At 42.6% G+C, this 21,938-nt stretch overlaps 1 protein-coding gene across 1 annotated transcript; it reads left to right on the forward strand.

Moving 5' to 3' along the window:
• Positions 1–455: 455 nt before the first annotated feature.
• Positions 456–21,138, forward strand: LOC111827152 (tripartite motif-containing protein 5-like). The gene is made up of 9 exons (XM_023758769.1): positions 456–537; positions 4,739–4,828; positions 11,404–11,883; positions 13,005–13,100; positions 13,396–13,626; positions 17,361–17,383; positions 18,573–18,673; positions 18,951–18,977; positions 19,242–21,138. The coding sequence occupies exons 3-9, from the start codon at positions 11,467–11,469 to the stop codon at positions 19,814–19,816; spliced, it is 1,470 nt and encodes a 489-aa protein (XP_023614537.1). The 5' UTR covers positions 456–537; positions 4,739–4,828; positions 11,404–11,466; the 3' UTR covers positions 19,817–21,138.
• The last annotated feature ends 800 nt before the right edge of the window (positions 21,139–21,938 follow it).

The raw sequence follows: 21,938 nt of genomic DNA on the forward strand, positions 1-21,938 counted from the left end.
TGGGCAGCCGTTTCCTCTCACAGGACGGCCAGGACACAAGTTGGCCAGGGTCACTTGGCTTAGCTGGTAGGGACAGGACAGGGGAGAGCTGCCAGGATCACTGCCTCAGGTGGGCCTTCAGGGAGGGTCCTCCCTGTGGTAAAGGAGGTATTTCATTCCCTCCTCATGACACCTCATCCCTAAGGGAACAAGATGAGGGTGACGTGTGTGACAGTCACAGCTCAGGTCAGCCTAGTTTTCCAGAGGATGAATTACTTTGAGAGCCATGAGAACAGCTACAGGAAGCAGAACTAAGGTAGGTTTAAGAATGTAGTCACTGGCCTCTCTGAGTTAAGGAACAAGGTTGCTATTTATCTGAGGTCCTTATGAAGGCCTCCCATTGGTCTACAGATTATCTCCTTTCTTGCTCCTCCCCTAAGAATTTAACTTTCATTTTCACTCTGTGCCAGGTCTCTGGTTTGGAGAGTGAATCCTGATCCTCACATAGCTGAAACTCCAGAACAAGTGAATAGGCCTTTCTTCCCTGGAAGAATTGGGGTGAGTTTCACTCTGCTCTCTGAGCTGTGCCTGGGGGGTGCTAGTCTACCCAACACTGTTTCAGACCTTGGGGCAGGGAAATTCAGCCCCTCCCATCTCTGCCACTAGATCCTTGGGCTCAAGGAGCTCCCCTGTGAGGGCTGCCCTGGCCCAATGGCTGGGCCAGAGCTGTGGTGGCTGGCAGAGGCCACTCCAGTAGAATCACAAAGGTGAGGCAGGGATGATAACCCTGGGAGAGGATGGGGGCCTGGAACTCCCCAGTCAGCTTTGGCCATTGGAGCTGCAGCATGGGGATAGGGCTGGTGCACCCAGGAGCTTTGACCAGTGCAGTGGTTCTCAACCTTCTGGCCCTTTAAATACAGTTCCTCCCAACCATAAAATTATTTTCGTTGCTACTTCATAACTGTAATTTTGCTACTGTTATGAATCGTAATGTAAATATCTGATATGCAGGATGGTCTTAGGCAACCCCTGTGAAAGGGTCGTTCAACCCCCAAAGGGCTCTCGACCCACATGTTGAGAACCACTGGGTTAGAGGGAGATGCAGCCCTGCTCTCATAAGGTAGGGGGTGGAGCATCAGTGTTGCCCCAGCCCCTGAGTCTCTGACTCAGGTGAGTCCAATAGGCTTCCACTCCTCAGGAGAGGGATCTCCTTCACACATGGTCTAGGGCACTTCTCAAACCTCTGCTTTTGCATGGGTCCTGGGAAAGTCCCATAAGACCATTAGGTCCTCTGCAGGAGCCCTTTAAGAGAAGAATCTCCTGTGCCCTACACCACCAAAGTGCTCCTGGGGATAATAAAAACTTGGTGGGTTTTTGAAGGCAGGACTCTGTGCAGGTCTGCGGGGAGCCTGATGTGGGTTACAAACCCCCAAGTCCTCAAGGTTGGGCTTCACATTTGTGATATCCTTCCAGTGCACACATCATTCACGTTCCCATATTTATCTCCCTGCCTGCTGTGGAGCCCTGATCACTGCTTAGGTAGCAGTGGGGTCAAACTCCATATGTGAGGACTCAAGCTCCTCTGCACTTTCCTCTTCTGTGTCCTGTGACAGCAGCTGCTTTGACCTTAGCTCCTTGTAGCCTCACCATAAAAATAAATTCTGCAGCCTCAAGGCAGAATGCATGCTGTGCTCCTCCCTCCTCTATAGGCTCCTGGTGGGTCTCAGGATGGGTTGGATCTTGGATGAGATGCAAAATAATTGGAGGTTCCTACCCCAGGTTTGGATTATGCTGGAGACATAAAACAGGGGTAGATATTAAATGATATCTACGCTGATACAATATCTATATCTGATCTTGCTGTTCATCAGAGCCTGATCTGGACCACAGTCTCTGCGGCCAGTTCTAATTGCATGTGGCCTCTGGGCTGTTTTCAGTATCTGGACCACTAGCTGGAATACATTTGTATTCTCCTTCAGTCTCATTCCTTATCAGGTTTCTTTCATGTATGATGAACATGACACTAGTAGACAGTGTTAGTGGGTCTAAATTCCTCTCCATGCAAACTTTATATTTTATTATTGCTGTATTTTACTAGTTGTGCTGTGGCTTAAGTCTTTGTTATTACTTTGATATTTCTTACAGATTATTGAGGACATGTCCATAATTTTCAAATTGGATAATTTCTATTAATCTACTTTTAACTTTAGTTAGTCTTTATGTTGTGATTCCAAATATTTTATAAGTCAAACCTGGATTTGTTTTCTGACTGATTGTAGTTTTAGTATTTAAATTAAAAACAAAAACTACTTCTATTTGATTTCTGACATTTTGGTGATGATTATAAGTATATTTTCTTCTACATCTTTCACCCCAGAAATAATAGCTGCTATGAAGCCCTTGTTTACTAAATACAACATCTGGCTTATTTCAGAGCTGGTCTCCATTGATCGCCTTTTCTGTTGAATACTAGTGGCCCGGTGCAGGAAGATTCCTGCAAGAATTGGGCTTCCTCAGGCCTATTTCTGCAAGAATAGGGCTTCCTGAGGCCAGAGTGAAGCAGAGAAGGGAGAGAAGCCCGCCGAGGCTTCGCTCCGTTCTCTGCTGCCTCACTCCCTCCCGTCTCCACCACTTCACTCCCTCCCGTCTCCGCTACCTCACTCCCTCCCTTCTCCGCTGCCTCGGCTCCCTCCCTTGTCTGCCGCTTCGCTCTCTCCCATCTCCGCTGCTTCGCTCCCTCCCATCTCTGCTGTCTCACTCGCTTCCATCTCTGCTGCCTCGGCTCCGTTCCCTTCTCCACCGCTTCGCTCCCTTCTGCAACTCTTGACTTCCTTCTACGCTGTCTTCAGTCTTCTCTCTGCACCTGTGATGTAAATTAACCACCATCTTTGTTGGGTTAATTTGCATATTACTCTGATTGGCTGGTGGGCATAGCGGACGGACTGTCAATTTGCATGTTTCTCTATTATTAGTGTAGATGGGTCATGTCCTCTACTTTTTTGTATGTTGAATACGTTTAGATTGCATCTAAAACTCCCTCAGGGAAATTGTGAAAGAGGTGTAGAGACTCAGGATTCTGTTTCATTTTCTGAAGAATATTATTCTTTGTTTATTCGTTTTCAGTATGTTAACTTGATTGAACTCAGATTCTAAAATCTCCCCTGCATTTTTGCAGGAGCTAAAATCAGTGATCAGTCCCATTAACCCTAATTGGGCTGCTTGTCATCTATCTCCAACATGTGTAGTTCAGAGATTTGATCGGAGTTCTTATGTACAACTTGGGATTTCTCCCTCTGGATCTCTCTTTTGAAGATGTTCTTCTGACACTTTCTAGCTGCTGCAAAAACCTCAAATTGTTCTTGTTCTCTCCTTCTCTTTTTCTCCCCCCTCAACCCCCCGCCCTTTCCTTATCTGTCTTGATCATATTGAATTAAGGATGACTTTGTGCCTTTTCACCTCTAAAAAATTCTCCTTGTACCCTTAACTACCCTCAGCCATTTTTAGGCACACATGTTTTGAAACTGCACTGTTCACCAGAGTCATCACCATTATCATTATCACATTTCACCTGTGCCACTTAACACATGATTTTAGAATTGTTTCATACTCTATTAGTCAGGGTTATCCTGAGAAACAGAACCAATATTAAAGATATATCCTTCATATATGTGACAGTAACTGATTACCAATAATTGGCTCATGTGATTATAGTTTGACTAGTTCATGGTTCTGCCTTTTACAAACTGGAGACACAGGAAAGCTGGTGGTGCAGTTTAGTCCAAGTTCAACAGCTTGAGAACCAGGGTAGTCAATGGAGTAAGTTCTAGCCCAAGGGCAGAAGAAAACCTATATCCCCACACAAGCAGGTAGGCAGGAAGCAAAAGGAACACCTTCTTTCTTTCTTCCTCTGCCTCTTTGTTCTGCTTAGACCTTTAATCTAATTTATTGTGACCGAAGATCCAAAGGCTAATCTCACCTGGAAAAAACACCCTCACGGACACACCCAGAAACAAAGTTTAATCTGGGCAACTAGTGGACAGTAATGCTGACTCATAAAATTACTCATCACAATTACTTTCCTGTTTCATTTCTATTATGTTAAGACTATAAAGATTATATGCTAAATGGTATTAGAAAACATTGCCCAAAAATGACACTTCATGTAGTTTGATCTGTGTAGTTCATTTAGGAAAAGTATCATCTTGTCCTTATTGAATCCAGGTTCTGAAAGCCAGCATCACGATCACGGTGCTACCATCTGTGATCGCCCCCTGGCTGACCACCTGAGGTAACTTCAGATTTGGGCAGCCGTTCCCTCTCACAGGACGGCCAGGTCACAAGTTGGCCAGGATCACTTAGCTTAGCTGGTAGGTACAGGACAGGGGAGAGCTGCCAGGATCACTGCCTCAGGTGGGCCTTCAGGGAGGGTCCTCCCTGTGGTGAAGGAGGTATTTCATTCCCTCCTCATGACACCTCATCCCTAAGGGAACAAGATGAGGGTGATGTGTGTGACATTCACAGCTCAGGTCAGCCTAGTTCTCCAGAGGATGAATTACTGTGAGAGCCATGAGAACAGCTTCAGGGAGCAGAACTGAGATAGGATTAAGAATGTAGTCACTGGTCCTTCTGAGCTAAGGCACAAAGGGCTGGTATTCCCCTGAGGTCTTTGTGAAGGCCTCTCATTGGTCCATAGATATTTTCCCTTTCCTGCCCGGCCCCTAAGAATTTAACTTTCATTTCCACTCTGCTCCTCCTGCAGCTGGTTTGGAGAGTGAATTATCACCACTTCTGCCCCTCAGGCTGAGACTCCAGAACAACTGAATAGGCCTTTTTCCCTGGAAGATTGGAGGTGAGTTTTTCTCTGTTCTCTGAGCCTTGCCTGGGGTGAGCAGGGGAGAGGGGCCGGGGTGAGGTGGCAGGTGGGGGATGGAGGGTGCTAGTCTGCCAACAACCTTGTCTTTCATTATTTCAGACCTCTGGGCAGGAAAATGCCACCTCTCCCACCCCCACAACAGGAGCCTGGGACTCAAGGGGCTCCTCTGTGAGGGCTGCCCTGGCCCAATAGCTGGGGAGGGGACCTTGGTAGCTGGCAGAGGCCAATCCAGTAGAGTCAGGCAGGTGGAGCAGGGGTGATGCCCCTGGGACGGGGTTGGGGCCTAGCACTCCACAGTCAGCTCTGTGGGTGGGGCTGCAGCAGGGGAATGGGGTGGGCAGGCACACCCCGGAGCACCGACTGTTTAGATAGAGGTGCACCCTGCTCTCATGAGGTAGGGGGTGGAACATCAAGTAGCCTCCATTCCCCAGGTCTGAGCATCAAGTGAGAGTCCAACAGGCTTCCACTCCTCCTGCAGGAGAAAGATTTCCTTTTCACATGGTCTAGGCACTTCTCAAACCTCTAATTTTGCAAGGGTCATGGAGCAAGTCCTATAAAACCTTTAAGTCCTGTGCACCTGCCCTTTCAAAGAGGAATTACCTGTACCCTACACCCCTAGGGTTCTCTGGGCACAAGCCTTATTCCTTTCTGAAGGCAGACACTCTGTGGGTTCAGGTTTCTGGTGCAGGTCCCCAGAGAGCCTCTTGTGGGGCACAAACCCCTAAGTCCTCAAGGATGGGCTTCACATGTGTGTTATCCTTCCAGTGCAGACACCACTCCTGTTCCCATATCTATCTGCCTGCCTGCTGTGCAGCCCTGGTCACTGCTTAGGTAGTGCTTGGTCAGACTCCATGTGTGAGGACTCAAGCTCCTCTGCACTTTCATCTTCTGTGTCCTGTGGCAGCAGCTGCTTTGACCTTAGCTCCCTGTAGCCCCACCATAAAAATAAATCCTGCAGCCCCAAGGCATAATGCATACCCTGCTCCTCCCTCCTCTACAGGCTCCTGGTCGGTCTCAGAATTGGTTGGATCTTGGATGAGATGCAAAATTTTTGGAGACTCCTACCCTAAGTTTGGATCATAAATGCTGGAATCATAAACCAGGGATAGATATGAAATGTTATCTACCCTGAATCAATGTCTATCCCTGTTCCTGCAGCCAGGAGCTTAACTGCATGTGGCCTCTGGGCTGTTTTCAGTATCTGGAGCAGTAGCTGGAATACACGTCTGTTCTCCTTCAGCCTCATTCCTTATCAGGTTCCCTTCATGTATGATGACCGTGGCACTAGGAGACAGTGTTAGTGGGTCTAAATTTCTCTCCATGCAGCCTTTATACATTTTCCTTCAGAGAACAGAGCAAAGGGAAAATTTACTAACTGATTCTCAGATCTTTCTTTTACCATCAAACTTTGGCAACCATCAAGACATGAATATCTACTAAGATCTTTTCTTTCATTTTTGGTTCATAGTCCCATTTACTTGAAGATCCTGAGAGAGCTCCTGATCCGAGACTGTAGCCACAGGGCCATACCGAGTCCAGGAGGGAGAATGAGAATCACTGTGTTACCACTCTGTGATACCCTCTGGCAACTTAAGAAACATTCAAACCGCTCCCCCCTCCCCCCTCCCTCAGGGCTCTCCCTTCAACCCCCAAAAAAGAAAGAAATATTTAAACCCGTGAAGAAGTTTTGTGTGTTTATTTAAGCCCAACTATCCACAATGGCTGGAAGCAGATTCTCAATGGATTGACATAATGCTCCAGAGAATGGCAGTTTTGCACCTCGTATTATACATTAGAATCAGTAGAAAAGATGTAAGTGTGTTACATGAAATCCATTGGTGATAGATTGGGGAGGCTGAGGCAGAAGAAAGCAACGGGGGGAGGGGATGGAACCTTTGGGATTGGATCAAAAGTAAAATGATAGACACATTCTTCTTTTACTTATGTAGGTGTAGGATAGTTAAGTCAACAATCAACTCAATAACAATGAGGGTATTTGTGGTCTTTGTACAGTGGTGCTTTGAGGGGTCCAGACAAAAAGGAAAATTACCTTGGCATTCCAACTATATGTTATTGTAGATGCAAAAGGACACTAGACAGGCTCAGTTAAAGTAAAGATTGACTTTGTCAGGCAAAAATGCCAGCCTTGGATATGACTAACCACCAAAACTGCTCTTTCAGTTTAAAAACTTTTAATTTCAGACCATCCTCTGTGGTTACTTTAGGTCTCTGAATTTGCAAGGCTACTACACAGGCTTTTCCTGAGCTATTCAGGTTAGCATGTGGTCCTTTTTGTCCACACCTCTTTGACTGACCACTAGTATCATCTCCAATTAGGATGGTCATTACCATCTTGTGACCTGTGAGATATAAGCTGTCAGGGTCACTTAGCTGAGCTGAGGATACAGAACAGGAGGCAGGACATGCTGACATTGGCTGCCTTAGGGAAGCTATTAGTGGTGGTCTTCACAGTGCTATGGAAGGTACTTTGTTTCTGTTATCTCAGCCTTTTAAGAAGCCAGACTTAGTAGATATGTGTGAAACCACGAAAGTTTATGTAAGCCTAGAGCTACAGAGTGCAAATTATCTTGTGAAACCTCATAGGCATAGCATCCAAGGGCCATAAAGATACATGGGTGGTTATAAAACTCACAATCCTCTTAATGAAAAATGAAATTCAAGCATATTAACTGGCATTTGAGGTCTATATGAAATCCTCCTGAATCCAAATGCACTTTCCACATCAGGCTAATTTTGCTATCAACAATCTGGCCTTTGTAAGGAAGCTGATCTTCCACTTTATTACGGCCTCATGAGGTTTCCAGACAAGAAAAACAAAAGAAAAACTTATTAGAAAACTTATCCAATATTACCTTTCTAGGAAGAAAGAACCCAGGCCTGATGTTAACCTTTTGTTCTCCATAATCTAACATAACGTCCAATCTTTTCTTCTTACCTCATCCTATGTCTCACTCATCACCTGCTTTCCATGTCCTTCATCTTCTTGTCCTGAAAGCTATCATCTCTCCCCTGGGCAACTGTATGTGCATCCTACTCATCTCCCCAATTCCCCACTGGATCCATCGATTACTCCACAGCCCAACACTGGTGATTACTTTTGCTCTTGGCAAAGTGTTCCTAAATGTTACATAATTCACTAATTGCCATAAGTCACTGCAGGCTCATGTGATGCCAAAGGCCTAGCAGTTTTCTCACATGAGCCACACTGGCATTTTCCATCTCAGACAATGTGGTGCATCTTCAATGAACGGGTCATTTCCTTTACCTAATAATTTTCTTTTCTCTCCCATATACCTTATTTCCTTTATCTTCCTCAGGTTTCAGTTCAAACCTTAGGTATTTAGGTTTGAATTTCTGGACAACCCTTTATATGTCCCAATAATTTGATTTCCCAACAACACGCACATCTCTCTAGTAGTGTTTTTCACATCAGTTTGTATATATATATATATATATATATATATATATATATACTAATAAAAGAGAAACATGGTAATTAGTGTACGACCACTACCCTTCCCATTGGCTAATCAGCATATCCTTATGCAAATTAACTGTCAGCCAAGATGGTGGCCGGCAGCCATGCACTGAAGCGAACAGGGAGGCTTGCTTGCTCCAGTGACTGCGGACTCCAATGTTCCCCACCTGACTTGCCGGCCTCTCTGCTGCAACTCTACGCAACTATGTTGCAAATATAGAAGCTAAACAAAACCCCAGAAACCAGCTTTAGTCAGCCGGGCTTCAGCCAGCCTGACCGCAACATTGTATCAAATACAGAAGGAAAAACAAAGGCCAGAAACCGGCTTTCAGCAGCCGAGGCCTCAGAGCTAAAGCTGGCCCAGAATAAAAAAAGAAAAAGAAAAAAATGAGCGGTTGGGAGCTTCAGTCACCCGATAGCCGGAAAACGGATCTCAGCCCCTCACCTAGACTTGCCAGGCACCCCAGTGGGGACCCCCACCCTGATCCAGGACACCCTTCAGGGCAAACCAGCCGGCCCTCACCCGTGCACCAAGCCTCTATTCTATATAGTAAAAGGGTAATATGCCTCCCGGCACCGGGATCAGCGTGACAGGGGGCAGCGCCCAAACCCCCTGATCGCCCTGCGGCTCTGTGTGTGACAGGGGGCGGGGCCACAACCTCCCCATCCGCCCTGCTCTGTTCGTGACAAGGGAAGGCGCCCCAACCCCCTGATCAGCCCTGCTCTGTGCCTGATAGGGGGGAGCTCCCCAACCCCCTGACCGCCCTGTGGCTCTGTGTGTGACAGGGTGCAGCGCCCTAACCCCCTGATCGGCCCTACTCTGTGTGTGACAGGGTGCAGCGCCCCAAGCCCCTGATCGGCCCTGCTCTGTGGGTGATAGAGGGCGGCGCCCCAGCCCCCCCCACGGGCCCTGCTCTGTGTGTGACGGGGTAGAGCCATAACCTCCCCATCGGCCCTGCCCTGAGTGTCACAGTGGTAGCGCCCCAACCCCCTGATCCACCCTGCTCTGTGTGTGACAGGGTATGGAGCCCCCACCCCCTGATGGGCCCTGCTCTGTGCATGACAGGGGGCGGTGCCCCAACTCCCCTATCGGCCCTACCCTGAGCTTGACTAGGGGTGGCATCGCAACCTCCCGATCAGCCCTGCTCTATGCGTGACAGGGGGAGCTCCTCAACCCCCTGATCGGCCCTGCTCTGAGCCCAACCAGGGGCTGTACCTAGGGATTGGGCGTGCCCTCTGCCACCCGGGAGCAGGCCTAAGCCAGCAGGTCATTATCTCCTGAGGGGTCCCAGACTGCGAGAGGGCACAGGATGGGCTCAGGGACCCCCTTCCCCACCCCCCGAGTGCACAAATTTTTGTGCACCGGGCCTCTAGTATATATATAATTTAATTACTGTTACTTTCCAGGTGGATGTCAGGGTCACAGTAGTTTAAACTCTTCGTTTAGACTCATTTCTGTGTTTGTGGGTATTAGTTTTGTTGTTAGAATGTAATTCATAGTGATGAAAAATTTGTTGAATGATCTTGCCTAATATTTTGAGATTTCTTTTGCAAGATTGATATTTACTTCATTTGTGTTTCTATTTTTTCAGATATGTGACTTGTGTGATCCTATGAGTATCTTTATGCTATCTCCCTCCCCATCATCAATATACATACACACCATTAGGCTCCTGTCAATATCCTTGGCATATTTCCAGGCAAACATGAAATTTTACTATTTATCCAACAAGACTCCCCAGAACCTCTTAAGTTACCTATTTTGTCTTTAATTAACCCTGTAAGGTAGGAAGGGGGACCCTGAATACATTAGGATCATTGCAACTCTGTACTGAAAATAAATGGTCTCTGTAAGTCACTCACTAACTTTATGTACACATCTGATATAGGGTTTCCTCATGCCATTTACACAAACACATTGTCACATATTATCTATACTAATAAAAGGTAATATGCTAATTAGAACTGATAGATCAGACATATTCTGGATGTCCTTCCAGATGACCTTCCAGACAAAGCCACAGTGGTGGGGGCCAAGGCAGAGTGGTTAGGGGCTATTAGGCTGCCAGGGGAGAGCTCTTAGGGATGATCAGGCCAGCAGGGGAGAGCACTTAGGGGTGATCAGGCTGGCAGGAGAGAGCAGTTAGGGGGGATCAGGCTGGCAGGGATGAGTTAGGGGCATCAGGCAGGCAGGCAGGCAGAGTGGTTAGGGGCGATCAGGCAGGAGGCAGATGAGAGGATAGGAGCCAGTGGTCCTGGATTGCAAGAGGGATGTCTGAATACCGGTTTAGGCCCAATACCCAGAGCAGGTCTTTCTGACAAAGGAACATGGAAAGAGATTGTTAACTGAAGGATGAAAGTGAGTCCTACTGATACCAGGGTAGCAATGCCTGATGAAAGAACAGTTATAAAAGCCCAGACCCAAAAGTGGTTTGGAGATGTGTTTCTTATAGGAAAGATTAAGCTGGAGAGATGCTGGGTCACACAAACATCTTTTCTTTGTAAAACAGGCCTAGGGTCGTCCTTTGGTTTAGTAAAAGTAAAGGGCAATAATAACCATTGCACAGATGAAAATGTTAAATAAAAGTATTTAAAATTCTTATGTGCCTGGCTGGAATTTCTCAGTGGTTAGAGTTTTGGCCTGTGCATGGAAGGGTCAAGGACATTTACCAGGGTTGCAAGTTTGATCACCACCAAGATTTGGGTACCTGTGGCAAACAACCAATTTATCTGTTTCTCTCACATTCATGTCTCTCTCTCTCTCTCTCTCTCTCTCTCTGTATGTGTGTTTCTTTCTCTTCCCCTCCCTACCTTCCACTCTGTCTAAAAATCAATGGCAAAAAAAATCCTCAAGTGAGGATTAACAAAAAAATTAAAATAAATAATATTGTTACAGTCTTTTTTTCTAGGTCACCATGCTCCTTGCCTTGTCTCTCTACCTTTTCTTTTTTGTCCTTTTACATCCATTCTTGCTCCATCCTTCATTTCTACACAATTAGCAACATTTATTCCTACCATTCTTACTCTTCCCCCATTTAATTTTTCCAATCAGGCAGAGGTCAGTGAGCAACAGAAGCCTCAGGTCAGGAGAGAAAGGAGCAGGGGACCAGCTGTGATGGCTTCAGGAATCCTGGTGAACATAAAGGAGGAGGTAACATGCCCCATCTGCCTGGAGCTCCTAACAGAACCCATGAGCCTGGACTGTGGGCACACATTTTGCCAAGCCTGCATCACTACAAACAACAGGGCGTCCATGATTGGCCAGGAGAGCTGCTGCCCTGTGTGCAGGACCAGTTACCAGCCTGAGAACCTGCGTCGTAATCGACATGTGGCCAACATTGTGGAGGCGCTTAGAAAGGTCAAGTTGAGCCCACAGGAGGAGCAAAAGAGAGATCTCTGTGTGCGCCATGGAGAGAAACTCCTGCTCTTCTGCCAGGAGCATGGGAAGATCATTTGCTGGCTTTGCGAGCGGTCCCAAGAGCACCGTGGTCACCACACCTTCCTCATAGAGGAGATTGCCCAGGAGTACAAGGTAACAGACCAGGATGGAGGAAAGACAGGGCAGAAAATAGCACTTGATGGGAAACCTCAACTTTTTTATTTGACTGTAATTATCTTGCCACCACAGTCCTGAGGCCTGTGATCACTTTTCTTCCTATGTTCACCTTCCAAGGCCTGAAGGACATTTCTATACATTCCACACAATTACAAATTGTTAGCAGACTCTAAAGGAGAGTAGGTATTTTCAGACCTTGTGCTAATATGTCAGTGATGGCGAACCTATGACACGCATGTCAGAGGTGACATGCGAACTCATTTTTTTGGTTGATTTTTCTTTGTTAAATGTCATTTAAATATATAAAATAAATATCAAAAATATAAGTCTTTGTTTTACTATGGTTGTGAAAATCAAAAAATTTCTATATGTGACACAGTACCAGAGTTAAGTTAGGGTTTTTCAAAATGCTGACATGCCGAGCTCAAAAGGTTCGCCATCCCTGTAATAGGTAGAGGTTGGGTGCACAAACAAACTTCTTTAGACATGAGGGGTAACTGGGAAGCTGGGTGGATGGAGACCTAAGTTCTTTCCTTACTACAGGATCAAGCATTTTCTTCTTGGTCAGTGGTTCTCAACCTTCCTAATGCCACGACCCTTTAATACAGTTCCTCATGTTGTGGTGACCCCTAACCATAAAAGTATTTTTGTTGCTACTTCATAACTGTAATTTTGCTACTGTTATGAATCATAATGTAAATATCTGATATGCAGGATGTATTTTCATTGTTACAAATTGAACATAATTAAAGCATAGTGATTAATCACAAAAACTATGTAATTATATATGTGTTTTCCAATGGTCTTAGGTGACCCCTGTGAAAACGTCGTTCAACTCCCAAAGGGGTCTCGACCCACAGGTTGAGAACCACTGTTCTAGGGCAAAGAGAACCAGTCTTCTCGTGACATAGTAATGGTGACTTCTATCATCTGAGTCTTAAAGAACACATAACCACTTCACGTTTCCTTCAAATCACAGATTCTAATGGTCATTTTACAGTTTGTTTAGAGATGAACCTGATTTCTTCTCATTGAACCTCTCTTCTGATGAGGCGAGAGCCCATAGCTTTAACTCTGAAGTGATTCCTCTCCCATAGGAAAAGCTCCAGGCAGCTCTGGACAGGCTGAAGGCAGAGCAGCAGAAAGCTGAAAAATTGGATGTTGACCTTGAAGAAGAGAGAACTTCCAAGAAGGTAGGAGGAGACTCTTTCTGGTAATTAACCAAGAATCTGGGCAGGACTTTGGGTTTTAGTTACAAGGAGTTCCCTTCCTTCTTATTTTCTGACAGTTGATATGTCCAGAGTCATTGATCAGCCATTCTTTATCCTTTCCCTGGTAGGGATAGGGCTGGAAATAAGCATGTCACAAAATAATGCTCCTCTGTTTCTATTTCTATTCCCTCTGAGAACATTCAATTCAAATACTTTCTCTTCTGGATCCCACTCTGCCTGATAGCCTGAGTCCCTGTCTTTTTTCTCATTCCTGAAGGATAAAATAGAAAATGACTTGAAAAGTGTCCAGGATTATTTTAAACAACTGAGAAGAATCCTGGCCAGTGAGGAGCAAAAGGAGCTGCAAAGGCTGGAGAAGGAGGCGGCAGAGAATCTCGATGATCTGGCTCAGGCTGAGAGTGAGCTGGCCCAGCAGAGGAAGTTGCTGAGAGATCTCAACTCAGATCTGGAGCATCGGTTGCAGGGGTCAACAGTAGAGATGCTGCAGGTGAGACTTAGAAATAAGCCCCAGCATCTGAACTTAAGGAAAATTAAGACTAAGTTTCCTTCTCTGCTGTGTGGCTGTGTAGTTTGTGGTGTTGACACTGAGGTTCCATTGGTCTTGCAGTGACCCTTCCCTGCATCTGTTTCAGAGGTTATTGGAATTGTTGAATGCATGAACAAGGAAAAATCTGGCTCTTATTAATGTATCAATTAAAGTATAAAATTGACTGTGAAGAGAAGATTCCTTGTACTCTGTAGGCCCCTGTATCTGTGATCTAGCCTAGAACTTTATTCAGGTATCTCTTCATGATCCAAGAGTTGTTGTTTTTCTTTTTAGAATAAGTTGAAATTCTTCTTTCTGAATTTTCTGAATAAACAATTGTGATGAATTGGCATTATTTATTTTTTAATTATTCAGTAGATTCACCAGTGAAACCATGTCACTCTCTGGGCCTTTATGTTTTTTGAAAAAGTTTAAAATATTTTTTTTTACTTGTATTAGTATTTCTCAGTTTGTTTGTTTTTTATATTTCTTGAGTCAGTTCTGGATAATGTACATCTTTATAGAAATTTGTCCGTTTTAAGTTGTCAGATTCATAAGCATGAAATTAATCATTATAACTTATTAGAATATTTTTCATTTCTACAATACTAACAGTAATGGCTCCTTTTATTCCTGATTTTGTGATTATTTTTGGCCAAGTTAGTTATCACTGGTGAAGGTCATTGATTTTTGTTTGTTTGTTTTTTAATATATTTTTATTGATTTTAGAGAGGAAGGCAGAAAGAGAGAGAGATAGTAACATCAATGATAAGAGAGAAACATTGATCGACTGCCTCCTGCACACTACTACTGGGGATTGATCCTGCAACCTGGGCATATGCCTTTGACCGGAATTGAACCCAGGACCCTTCAGGCCACAGAGCAACACTCTATCCAGTGAGCCAAACCACCCTGAGCTCATTGATGTGTTTTTTTTTTTTAATCTTTTTCTTTTCTTTTAAAAAAAATATATTTTATTGATTTTTTACAGAGAGGAAGGGAAAGGGATAGAGAGTTAGAAACATCGATGAGAGAGAAACATCGATCAGCTGCCTCCTGCACACCCCCTACTGGGGATGTGCCTGCAACCAAGGTACATGCCCTTGACCGGAATGAACCTGGGACCCTTCAGTCCGCAGGCCGATGCTCTATCCACTGAGCCAAACCGGTTAGGGCTGATGTTTTTTTAATAAATTTTACTTTTATTTATTTATTTTATTTTTAACCTTTCTATATCACAGGTTTCTGCTCTCACTTATATAATCTCCTTTGTGTGTGTATATGTAAATGCACATTCATATATGTGTTTCTGTGTGTGTGCATTGTATTTAATTTTTAGTTATTTTTCTAGTTTATTAGAGTGAGAATTTTTTGTTTATTTTATTTTGTTAATCCTCACCCTAGAATATTTTTTCCATTGGTTTTTAGAGTTTAGAGAGAATGAAAGGGAGGGAGGGAAGCAGATAAGGAGGAAGAGAGAGAGAGAGAGAGAGAGAGAGAGAGAGAGAGAAAGAGAAAGAGAGAGAGAGAAAGAAACATCCAGTGAGCGAGGGGCACATTCATTGGTTGCCTTCGACACACACCCCAAAGGAGGCCAGGGATCAAACCTGGAACACAGGTACATGCCCTTCACCAGAAATTGAATGTGGGAGTCTTTGGTTCTGGGGACAACACTCTGACCTCTGAGCTATACCACCCAAGGCTTAAAGTAGGAATTTTGACCACTGACTTCACTGTTTTTTCTCTTAGTTTTTAATGTTATAAATGCATTGTTTTAGCTATATTCCATACTTTTGGATTATTTACTTATCTGTTTGTTTTTTTATTGATTTCAGAAAGAAAGTGAGAGGGAGAGAGAGATAGAAACATCAATGATGAGAGACAATCATTGATCAGCTATCACTTGCATGCCCCCTACTGGAGATGGAGCCTGCAACCCTGGTGTGTGCTCTGACTGGGAATTGAACCTTGACCTCTTGGTTCATAGGTCAGCCCTTAAGCACTGACCTCCACCTACTAGGCCTTGTTATTTTGAATCAATTTAATATTTTTCAAATTTGCTTTGTTATTTTTATCTTAACCTTTGAAATATTTGAAATGGTGTTGTTTAATGTACAAACACTTGGTGATTTTTTACTTTTTTTTCTGTTGCGTGTTTTAAATTTAATTCCTTTCTAATCAGAAAGCATATGTTTTATCATTTCAACTTTATAGATGTGTTGACTTGCTTTTTCTACTAAAATATTATATGCCCATATTTTTATGTGAATTTGAAAATAATTTGAAGTGTGTATTGATTGGGTGAAAGGGTCTTTAGTTGTCAGGTGGAGCTGGTTGACAATGTTGGTCATGGCTTCTACATCATGATGATTTTCTTATTTACATTTTTGCTTTTTATTTTCTCTTTTTCTTAAGTCTCTTTAACCTTTCTTATAATACTGATTTGGTGGTGATTATCTCCTTGAGCTTTTTCTTATCTAGGAAGCTCTTTATGTATCCTTCAATTTTAAATAATAGCCTTGCTAATAATAATAATCATCATCATAATAAATAGCCTTGCTGGGTAGAATAATCTAGGTTGTAGGTCTTTGCTTTCCATCACTTTGAATATATCATGCCACTCCCTTCTGGCCAGCAAAGTTTGAGTTGAGGAATTAGTTGGGATACTTACGGAGCCCCCTTATAGGTAACTAACTGCTTTTCTCCTGCCATTTTTAAGACTTTTTTCTTTGTATTTTTCATTTCTCACTGGGTGTTATTTATGCTTTATATCTCTTTTCTATGTTTCTTCTCTCTTTGTTGAAGTTCTCAGTCAGATAATCTATTCTTTCCCTAAGTTCATTGAGCATCCTTATAACCAGTGTTTAGAATTCTGCATTTGGTAGATTGCTTGCCTCCATTTTGTTTAGTGATTTTTCTGAAATTTTGTCCTGATCTTTCATCTGGGACATGTTTCTTTCTCTCCTCATTTGGCTGCCTTCCTATGTTTATGTCTATGTGTTTGGTATATCTGCCACATCTCCCAACCTTGGCAGAGTGGCCTTATGTAGCAGGCTTCCCTTGGGGCCCAGTGGTGCAGTTTCTGTGTTCATCTGAACCAGGTTCTCTAGGGGTGTCTAATGTTTGGGTTGTGGTTGCCTTCTTGTTGTAGTTGAGCCTTGATTGCCTTTGGCACAGTGTGTGGGATTGCCTCTCAGGCTGAGTTGGGGTCTAATTTCATAATGTACACCTGTGGGTGTGGTACCAGCCACTTTCATTTTTCCCTCCTACCAGCCTTGTGGTGACTTTAAAAAAAATATGTGTTTATTGATTTTAGAAAGAGGATGTAACAAGAGGATGTGATGAGAAAGAAGGTCTGATGACTGAAAATAGTTAACAATATGGAATAAACTTTTAGACCCTGAAACACAGTAAATATTGTAGTGTTTAGAATAGTGACCAAGTGGATATTGGTAACATGGACGAAGGTGTATAAAAGAGGAGGTAATTTGTTTGTTGAAAAATAAGTTACATAGTAAATATCTTATGTTACTGGTTCCTGTGGCTTCTTTACTAGGCATTATATTAACCTGCTCTCACATTAGGACCATCTCTATTCCCACCAGACCCGGGGGGTGGAGAGGGGAGATGTGTTGAAGTTTTGTTAGTGAAAGAGCTTATTACTTCATGACTTATAGTGTCTCTTTCCTCCTTAGGATGTGAAAGGCATTATGGAAAGGTATGTATGGAAGACCAGAGATGGTCTTTTTGTGCTGTAAAAAGTGTTTAAAGACATTAATTATACCTGGTGATTAATAAGAATAAAATATTGCTCAGGGCAGAAACATTTGGATGTAGTTTTATCTTAAATTTCTGTTCACATATGGCTTGTGTATTGTATACCTATTGACAATGAACCAGATTTTATGTAGGCAATTTACTTGAGGGAGTTGCAAAGTTTGGGCTTGCATAAAATGTTGCAGTATCAGACCCATCTGACTTCATAAATTCTATGCATTCAGCATGCCTGTATCTAACTCAGATTTTCACATGTAACAGGTGATGTATTGACGATGGGAATGTCATGTCTTCTTTACCTCCTAAGCACTCAGAATTTGAGACAACTCCTTTATATTTAAATTTCTGCTCTCTGAATAGAATATATGGTTCTCTTAATTTTCCAAAAGCCGACTTGAATATCAAGGAGTATTTTGCCCCTGGGAAAAACAGTTGATCCATCTTGGTCATGCACTTTTGAAATCCGAATGGAAGGGCAGCATCTTTGTGTCTAAATTTGAACACCTACTTGGCTGCATTAATCTATTCCAAACACATGAAATTCAGACCACTAGTAGTATAGCATTCATAATATCTTATTTTCCAAGTGTTATATTTTTTTCACAGAGAACCTGAAATCTCAGATGTAGTTCTGGAGGCCTCCTACTGGGCGGTGGAATTTAAAGGTCTTGGTTCTTCCAAGACAGTATTCCCACACTTGATATATCTCAAACATAAGGATCCATGTTCTGCATCCTCACATTCTTGTCATATTGCTGGGAATCTACATCCATGTCACGACTTTTCCTTATACTAATTTATTTTAAGGTACCAAATTTTTCATTTTAAAGAAATTCACTATGGCACATAATTTCATATGATTTTTAGGAGTTAAAAAGGGAGAGGATAGTTATCATTGTGAAAGGAATAAACTACTTCTGAGAGGTCAATGCATTTCCAAGGGCAGGCAGCTGTCAACTGGGAAAGTGGATTGAGCACATTTCTTCTGGTGCCAAGGTCAGAAGTCTACTCTGTCCTGTCTCAGGGGTCCATGAATGGGGGCTCAAGTACTCCTTGGGGTGAGTAGATAAAATCAGTGGTTTTGGAGAGACAAAATTCAGAGGTGTGTGGATCTATTTTGTTGTCTCTAGGAGTAAGACCTTCACTCTGAAGAAGCCAAAAACTCTCCCCATGAAGCAAAGGAGAGTGCTCCAAGCTCCTGACCTGGGAGGGATGCTACAAGTGTTTAATGGTGAGGAATGCCAGAGCAATGGGTGGCTGTGAGATTTTTGTTATGGTTGGGGTTAAAGTTCAGGTTTTAGGTGTAGCTAGAAGAGAAAAAGGAAGACAAATATTACATGCTGGGTATAAGAGCATATTCAATGGGGAGTGGTCAATTGTCTTGTTCACCCCTATTCCATGTACTAACTTACATAAACCCCAGTCGTTCCCTGATATGGGGAGAAAATAGATGTTGATGCAGTACATTTTGCCTATATTTGATGTTATGGATTTTTTTCTAATTTCAGAATTCCCAGATGTGCGACGCTACTGGGGTAAGGAGAAATCACAATATTGCAAAGTCACCTTGTCCTCATTTTCTTTTACAATTTTGCATTTTCTGCTAGGTCTCTAGTATAAAGACCCGTGTTTCCCTTCTACCACACACATACATATTATATTCCTGCAGTGAGTACTGCTCCTCAAGAACCAAATCAAATGCTTCCCATTTCCTACTCATTTTATTCTCAATATCTGTCTTACAATGTCACACATAAAGTATGTCAGATTCCTCACCCAACCTTGTAATTTTTCTACAGTACACGTGACCCTGGATCCTCCCACGGATAAATCCTATAATGTCATTTCTGAGGATCGGAGACAAGTGAGACCTGTACCTTTATTGTATATCTTAGCTGATAAAACAAATTTTGGTGTCCTGGGATCACCTTCTATCACATCAGGGAAGCATTACTGGGAGGTGGATGTGTCACAGAAACATGCTTGGATTATGGGGGTATATGAAGAAAAATACCCTGACTCCAATAGGATGGATTTTATAAGACAAATTAAAAATAGTCAACCTGTTTGCTCTATATTTCAACCTAAATATGGCTACTGGGTAATAGGGCTACAGAACCATTCTGAATATAAGGCTTTTGTGGATTCTGACTCCTCTGACCCCATGACCTTAACCCTGTTCCTAAGTGTTCCTCCCCGTCGTGTTGGAGTTTTCCTAGACTATGATACTGGCACTGTCTCATTTTTTAACATCACTAACAATGGGCTTCTCATATATAAATTCTCTTCATGTTCCTTTTCTCAGAAAATGTTTCCGTATTTCAATCCTATGAAATGCCCTGCTTCCATGACACTGTGTTCTCCAGGTTCTTAAACCTCTTACACCCTCACCCACTTCTCTGGAGTGCCTGTTGCCATGGGTGCATCTAATGAGCTGAGCTCACCTGCACTGTTCTCACCATCTTTTCCGCACTTGTTTTTTCCCATTTGAACACGCTTCATTCATCAATAGGGTGTAAAATTTGCCTCGTGCCATATTTCTCCCAAAATCTTATTTGCATTCATAGAGAATCCTTTCATCAGTTTTATCATCTTAAGGAAAATAACTAATGCCTCATAAAAAATGACATGTATGGAGGTAACATCTTTACCAAGTTCTACAATCTCATGTCCTCTGCCCCTGACTGAGAAGATGAAGGAAAGCTTTTCAACAACTTTTATTGAAGACTTGAATAGAAGTCATTCACTACAGAATGAATTCTCAGAGGTCTATTTACCCATGATGTTTGTTATTCATCAAGGAGTGAAGAAGAAAATATTAAATATGGGTTTCTTAATTGATTTCTTAGAGAGAGAGGAAGGGAGAGGTAGAGAGAGATAGAAACGTTGATGAGAGAAAAACATTAAAGGGCTGCCTCTTGCATGTCGCCTACTGGGGATTGACCTTGTGTCCAGGAAATGTGCACTGACTGGGAATTGCACCAGCGACCTCTTAGTGCACGGGTCAGTGCTCAACCACTGAGCAACATCAGCCAGGCAATAAGAAAATATCATAAATAATATGTACTAAGAGTGTAAGTTCTGTGTCCTCATTTCTGAGTTCATGTCCAATTTCTCCAAATATCACAGTGAATTTTGAATAAAATATCTGAATGGCGATTTGTTTTCTTTAAATAATCCTGGTAATAAAACCATACCATAGTTAGTATCACTGTGAGAAGAAAAATGTCATTAAGTATATAACATGTAAGTGTCTCAACTGAATAAATATTTTCTCCACTAATTACTGAGAAATCTAAGCTGTGTCAGTGTGTCATGAAACAGGTTTTGCTTTCAGGGGCACAAGGGTGGTTTTTACCAAAGTCTCATGTTTCAGATCCCAGGTATCCCTGTGCTGCTGTCTAGAGTACTCCAGCTCTGCCAGTGTTAGACAAGACTGTGTGTATGAGTGAAAATTTTATTATAAGTCTGGTGTTACTGCATATTAGCCTTGATCAAATAGTCTAAATTGTACACAATTCAGTTTCACATTTATAAAATAATATGAAATTTACCTGATGTATTATTGTGAAAATTAAACCATAGAATATTTTCAGTAATTTCTTTCCTGGCTAGCACATAATTAGTCATCAAGTATACTGTTGATCCATTTTTGTTTACCCCTCACTGTGACTGAAATAAATGATTTTAAGAATACATATTAGTTTTCTTTCAACTTTACTATTCTTGCTTTGATTTAAGATATAAAAATCACTTGATGAAAGAATTGTGAAATCCAAAGAACAAGATAATCGATGAACAAAATGGAACCAGAAACAAGGAACAGACTGGGCAGTATCTGAGGGGAGGTGGGTGAGGGGTGACTGGATAAAGAAGGTAAGGGTGTTAGCTAAAGACCAGATATGTATACCCCATGGACATGGACAATAGACTTGTGAAGACCAAGGGACGGGGTGTGGGGGAAGGTTAATGTGGGAAAAAGGAGGTTACAGGGGGATGTCTATCTGCAACAATGTGAACATTAAAATTTTTAATAAAAAAAGTTATGATTCACAGAAATGATTTAAGTGCAATTGTGGGATTTCTTAACAGTGTTTTGTTGCCCAGTTCAGCCTTACTTTTGCAGTGAGGTTCAAATTTTCAGAAACAAGAGAAAAGCCAGTTCTCCAAAGAGATAGCAGGTGCATGATTTAGGCAATGAATATTCACACCATGCTCTTGTCTTTGGAATTTTTATTCCCAAATCTGTCCTCAAAGAAGTAAAAGTTAAAATAAATACATTAAAATAAATACATTAATGAATTAACTAATCAATTAAAAGGGCTCTCTTGTCAATTATTATCTGCTCTCATGGATATCTAAATTCTTCACTCTAAATTCTTCACCCTGGATTATCTTTGATGTAACAAGGGATTGCAAGTTGGATATTACAGTGTGTGTCTTTGTGTGTGTGTGTGTGTGTGTGTGTGTGTGTGTGTGTGTGTAAATTGATCTAA

This window comes from Myotis lucifugus, unplaced genomic scaffold (genome assembly GCF_000147115.1).
Source record: "Myotis lucifugus unplaced genomic scaffold, Myoluc2.0 scaffold_138, whole genome shotgun sequence".
In the NCBI taxonomy this organism is placed as follows: Eukaryota; Metazoa; Chordata; class Mammalia; order Chiroptera; family Vespertilionidae; genus Myotis; species Myotis lucifugus.

What these genes read in the sequence shown, in the direction of transcription:
- LOC111827152 (XM_023758769.1), top strand. Translation starts at nt 11,467, where the DNA reads ATGGCTTCAGGAATCCTGGTGAACATAAAGGAGGAGGTAACATGCCCC. An exon ending in CAACAGTAGAGATGCTGCAG is followed by an intron (nt 13,627 to 17,360) that starts GTGAGACTTAGA and finishes TTTCCTCCTTAG; the next exon opens with GATGTGAAAGGCATTATGGA. An exon ending in GTGAAAGGCATTATGGAAAG is followed by an intron (nt 17,384 to 18,572) that starts GTATGTATGGAA and finishes TGTTGTCTCTAG; the next exon opens with GAGTAAGACCTTCACTCTGA.